Here is a 5,185-nt window from a genome sequence, read left to right on the forward strand (position 1 = left end):
TACAGCACAGCAAACGGGAAAGATTTGCACGTGAGAAACCAAGGCAGTAACACAGCTTTAGGGATGTCACGAATTATTTTCTTCTGTAGCACAAAATATCTTGCCAAGACCAGGCCTGCAAGCAGAACCACACTGTAAAATAACAAACTGTATCGCTGAGACAGAGTTTAATCTAAACAGGAGTGTTGTGCTGTGTTGTGAATGTTGCTAGGTTACGTAGCATGACACTGCCATTTTTGCCTTGCTCTTTAACTGTCAGTGCTGCTCTTACTGCAGCGTGCTTCGGAGTGGATGGGATTGTACACGCAGACGACACACCGGTAGCAGTTTTAGGCTAGATTCTACAAGCTGCAGTGCTTAAATCTAGGTAGCTTAAGTATTATTTCTACATATACAAGTAACAGAAATAAAGATGCAATAAAGAAATAGCAGAAGGCTCAGGGAATTCTTCAACCTGGGAGCTTTTACGCATAGATGACCATCGAAATTTTGGAAATCCACAGCAGATTTAAAATGATAAGTAAACACATATATGCTCAAGGTAGGAAGTAAATCCTGTTCATCTTCCTTAAGTGTTGTGCTAATGCGTGTACAGAGTCTCCCTGTGTAGCGTTACTGCGTGACCCAAAGTCCCAGAGACCTGGGTGAATAAACCGCCTTTGAGTTTGGGCACTGTACTCTGTCCCTGAATATTTGGGGCCCACTGTTTAGCATTCGTTGTTATGGATAACGCTCATTCAATAACACAGCTGTGACCTTGGTTATCGGTTCTGGTCATTGGTGACACTAGTTTGTTAGTGGGTTCTTAGATGTACTAAAATGAGCTGGGTTTATGTTGTTCCTAGTTTGGGGATTCAAAAAGCAGTTTTGTTAAATGATAAAATTCTGCGTCTGTGCTTTTTCCCCCCCCTCTTTGGATACGACCCAGAAGCATCCCCCTCTGGCTCCCCTAAACAAAACAGCTGTCTGTTTCCCCGAGCCCGTTCTATTCTTTCTTCACAGTGTAACTCCCAAGCAAACATACTTATCTCTTCCACTATTTGCTTGCTTTTACTATGCGTTTAACAGTACAATGGAGGCAAGGAAGGGCTGTGAGTTAATGCACTAGCCTTTCACACTCAAAGATCTGGATTCCAATTCTTTTAAGTCATCCTGAGTGGAAATAATTTTGGCATAGCTTCCTCAATTCTTAATGGAAAGTTGTCCACATCTCAAAGCTATCACAAACTCAGGCAAATTTGGCAACCTTTCCTTAAGAAAAGCGAAATACGTAAATGTAAGGGAGCCTGCATCAGGACTCTGATGGACTGGTAGATATTTGCTAGGCTCCTGCCGTGTTTTGATCATTGCTATTGGAACCGCCAAACTACAAAGCAAAAAGGCGTATTCTTAGCCGACAGAAAGTGATTTTACTAAAGCAAAGGATTCAGGTCATTAAAGCTCTGCCAGTTTATGCCATCTCACAATCTGGACTAATACTGCCTGATTTATGATGTAAAGTGACTTGTTGACACACCTTGGAAATGGTCCCTGGTAGCGACTATGGCTCCCACCGTTGCCCGCGCTGTAAAGCGCAGCGAGCTGGAATGAAGCCTCTACGGCACCACTGGGGTCTGCAGTAAAATCTGCCATAGAACTTAATCCAGCGCGAACTGCCCCAGGCCCTGCGCAGACACAAACCCTGCTGTAGGCCTTTCGTTCAAGGTTATGTCCCTTAACTGATGACTTTCCATGAGCTGTACGGCCTCGAGTCGAGTCCTTGGTTTCACCTTCTTGCCTTTTATCCCACTCTCTCCGCTTCTTTGCACTGTGCGCCCAGTCCTCAGTCTGGGTTAGCCCTGATTTTCTAGGCCATCTTCTCGTGAATTACTTCCCGCTCCCTTCCCATTCATCCCACGGCTCTTCCAGATCTTTGGCTTCCTGCTTGTTCTTCCCTACCCTAATTCCTTACTGTCCTTTGTGTTTCCATTTGTGGTGCCTTCATGTATTGAGATACGCAGAAACGATCCCAAAAATGTGTGAATTCATCACCTGCCAGAAAAAGATTAATATGCAGTGGTGCCCAAAATAGAAAGGTATTTGTTCCAGATGTCTTTAATGGTCTTGTAACGCAAAAAAAAAAAAGCTTTTGCTTAAGAAATGGCTGCAGGTCATGCACAATGGATTATTTTAACGCAAGTTATTTTTCTTGTGGACTAAATGGGTCCTGGGAATAAAAGCGGGACAGAGATGTCATTTCTAACAGGCCGACAGGAACACAAAGGTCGATGCCGTTAGAAGGCTGCTTGTCACTCCACTGAAATGGTTTTTTGACGAGCTTCGACCAGTTGTTAATAAACAGCTATGTGCAACCCCTGAATTACCGTGGCAAAACTATTTGTCACTTTTATGCTGACAGACCGGAGTGTGGAGCTCACAGCTTAGAACTGAAACAGACTGCAACGCTGCTGCGGCTGCTGCCTTACTGCCGCCAGGCCAGGGGGCACAGCCAGCTACGGCTTCTATACACTCATCAAAGGGCTATTTAAAATTATCATTTTTTTAAAAAATTATTAAAATCACGTTGTTATGTAAAAGTATATAAACTTTTACTACAGTATTATGTATATTTAGCTATAGCTTTTGTATTTGTAGCTATTATGTCTATTTATTAATACCACCAGGTGCTTTTAGCCCTCACATGGGGAATTCAACAGAGCCCCGGATGGCGGCAGTTCTGCCTTCAGGCTGTCCCATCTCAAATTTGTTACCTCTAGTCCTTGTGCTGGACAAACTGTCTTTTAAAAACCAAAATAGTTTATTCTGCCATAAGAAACAAAGCAAAAGCAAAAAAGGGGGATTAAGTTCAACAGAGCCCACGTTTTATTTAAAGCTTTACCATTCACTGAAACTAACCCACCACGACTGAACTCTGGCCAGTGTCCCCCAGTGCAGTTGCGCGCTTCGCTGGGATTCCTACCCCCAAACCAGGCTCGCCCCTCAGAGAGACCCCTTTCAATGCTTGTACTGAAATTCTTTTGGTTTTTACATTCAGGGATTCTTTTTTTTCTTTTTTTGAGCTGTGGCTCCGCCAGATCAAGGGGCTCAGGCCGCTTTGGAGGCAGCAGCTCTGCCATTAACCTCCAACACTTTCCAAGTTCCATTTCTAAGAGTGACCGATCCTGAACTAGTTGTCTTGTCTTCCTGTCCACTCGCCATACACAGAGAAACCTCCCACCCACATCAATAACTTAGTCAATAGACTGGTTTAAGGACTTCATTGCCAGTGGTACTAATAATTTTTTTTTAAAGAAAAACTTTCAGGTGGAACATTGTAACCCTGACTGTGTTATAGTCACAATTACTCCAGTTTGTTCTGCGTTAGCTTGGACAGTTTAGTATCAGAAGGAATCGTGACAAATGTTTTTCAATGACATAGTGGAAGAAGAGATTGTGTTACAGACCCTGTAACAGGTGGGCAAAAAAAGAAGTGATCAGGTTGAACATTTATTAATATTGCATGCTTTAAGTATTTTAACGTTCCTCCTCTCCACCATCATAACAGGGCAGAGTAAGCTGCACGGGCAGGCTGATGGTTCAAGCTGTAAATCAAAGAGGCCGCAGTCCTTGGTCACCCTCTGGGCAGCCTCACATCAGAAGGTATTTGATGCTTTTTTTTTTTTTTCTTTTAATAAGTAGTGATTTGCAAAATTATGATGATAAGATAAAGAATGAGAAGTAAGAATGTAAGTTAAAAGTATGGCATTTGGGAAGAAATGTGACCTCTGCTGTCTGAAAATTTCTGCAAAGCTTCCACACTCAGAAGTACAAGCAACCTCTGAAATGACATGACTTTTAAGTATCTTTAATTTTGCCTGTCTCCTCCTCCTTTCTTTGTGATGTTCATTAATTACTCCTTATCTCAAATCACACTGTCAGCTGTTGGGAAGGACCTTGTCCCTTAGATATTTTTTTTTTTAAAAAAACATCTCACCTGACTAGGATTCTACCAGGAACCTATACTTTCTGCAGCTTTTAATAAGTATTTGTTTAAAGAAAGAGCAGAAATAACCGCATGCCAAATAAGTTTATTAGATTTACATTAGAAATATTTTAGTATTTCAGTGATTTCAGTTCAGGTTCTTTTAAGGAATTATGAGTCAGAAATAAAGTATTAAACTTATCTTTGGTGAGTTTACAATTATTCACATATGAAGCTTTGGTTTATGTTTTTGGACCATATAAGGGAATTTTCCCTTCAAATACTTTTTTTTTGCATTACCCAAAGCATTTATGAGGCTATTTAGCACAGCTTAGACATCTTTAGACGACACCAAAAATTCATTTTGGTTACCCAAACAGAACTGCTTTCAAGGGAGTAAGAGGGCTCCGGTTCCAGATTCTGCTGCGATGAGGCACATGAATGCTTAATGGTCACAATGGCCACAGAATCTCAATGTTGCCCAACTGTAATATATAGATGTCACTCCATACAGTCAACACGCAATAAAGAAATGATTCCTCTGACAATTAGTAATGGTAGTAGTACTGTAGAACTGCATGCAAAACAGGCTCCCTTACCCGCTCTGATAACTAGGAAGTATTAGGAAGCGAGGTTGGTTGTTTAAAAGATCTTATCAGCCTGATTCCTGCACGGAACAAATTGGGCTTCCCGCAGCCCGGAAAGCATTCCCCAGCGTTTCCCCACGGAGGCCTCCTCCCAACTCCCCCTCGAAGGCGTCACGTTTAGGCCTGTTAAGCCCAAAGCTGAGGCTGCTGCTGGAGGGGAGTATCCTGCTCTGGCCGCACTGTGAGAACAGCCCGCAAAAGCTGGGCCCATCTGGCGCACAGTGAATGAGGCACTCGGCACCTGCAGATAATGGGCAAAAATGAAAAGTCTCTGTTAATCCCTGAAGGGAAAAGCTGCCATGAAGTGTCAGGTTTCGGTGCAGGCAGGGTGAAAAAGGGGAAACATCTTTAAAATGGGGCTGGGAGAAAGGAAGACAGGTATGGGCGAGAGAGCAGTGAGCGTCTGACGCTTCTGCACCTTTCTGAAGGACAAAGTGTGGGTCTGTCTGTCTGCCACGGGCAGAACCCTCGGGTGACAACGGGGGAGGCCCCTTTTTCAGTCTCTCCAAATGCACCTGAAGGCTGAGGCTGTTTACGGCTGGGGGGTTTTTTTTCCCATTGGTAGAACGAACCAGCC

The 5,185-nt window shown here is 43.2% G+C and overlaps 1 protein-coding gene across 1 annotated transcript in view; it reads left to right on the plus strand.

The window, feature by feature from the left end:
- The window catches only part of PALLD (palladin, cytoskeletal associated protein), a 201,474-nt gene that overhangs the window by 188,792 nt on the left and 7,497 nt on the right, over window positions 1-5,185 (plus strand). Inside the window, exon 15 of the mRNA XM_009893734.1 lies at window positions 3,545-3,639. Within this exon, the coding sequence (XP_009892036.1) occupies window positions 3,545-3,639 (95 nt within the window). The remainder of the gene's footprint in view (window positions 1-3,544; window positions 3,640-5,185) is intronic.

The sequence above is a fragment of the Charadrius vociferus genome, unplaced genomic scaffold, assembly GCF_000708025.1.
Source record: "Charadrius vociferus isolate BGI_N301 unplaced genomic scaffold, ASM70802v2 scaffold59, whole genome shotgun sequence".
Classification (NCBI taxonomy): domain Eukaryota; kingdom Metazoa; phylum Chordata; class Aves; order Charadriiformes; family Charadriidae; genus Charadrius; species Charadrius vociferus.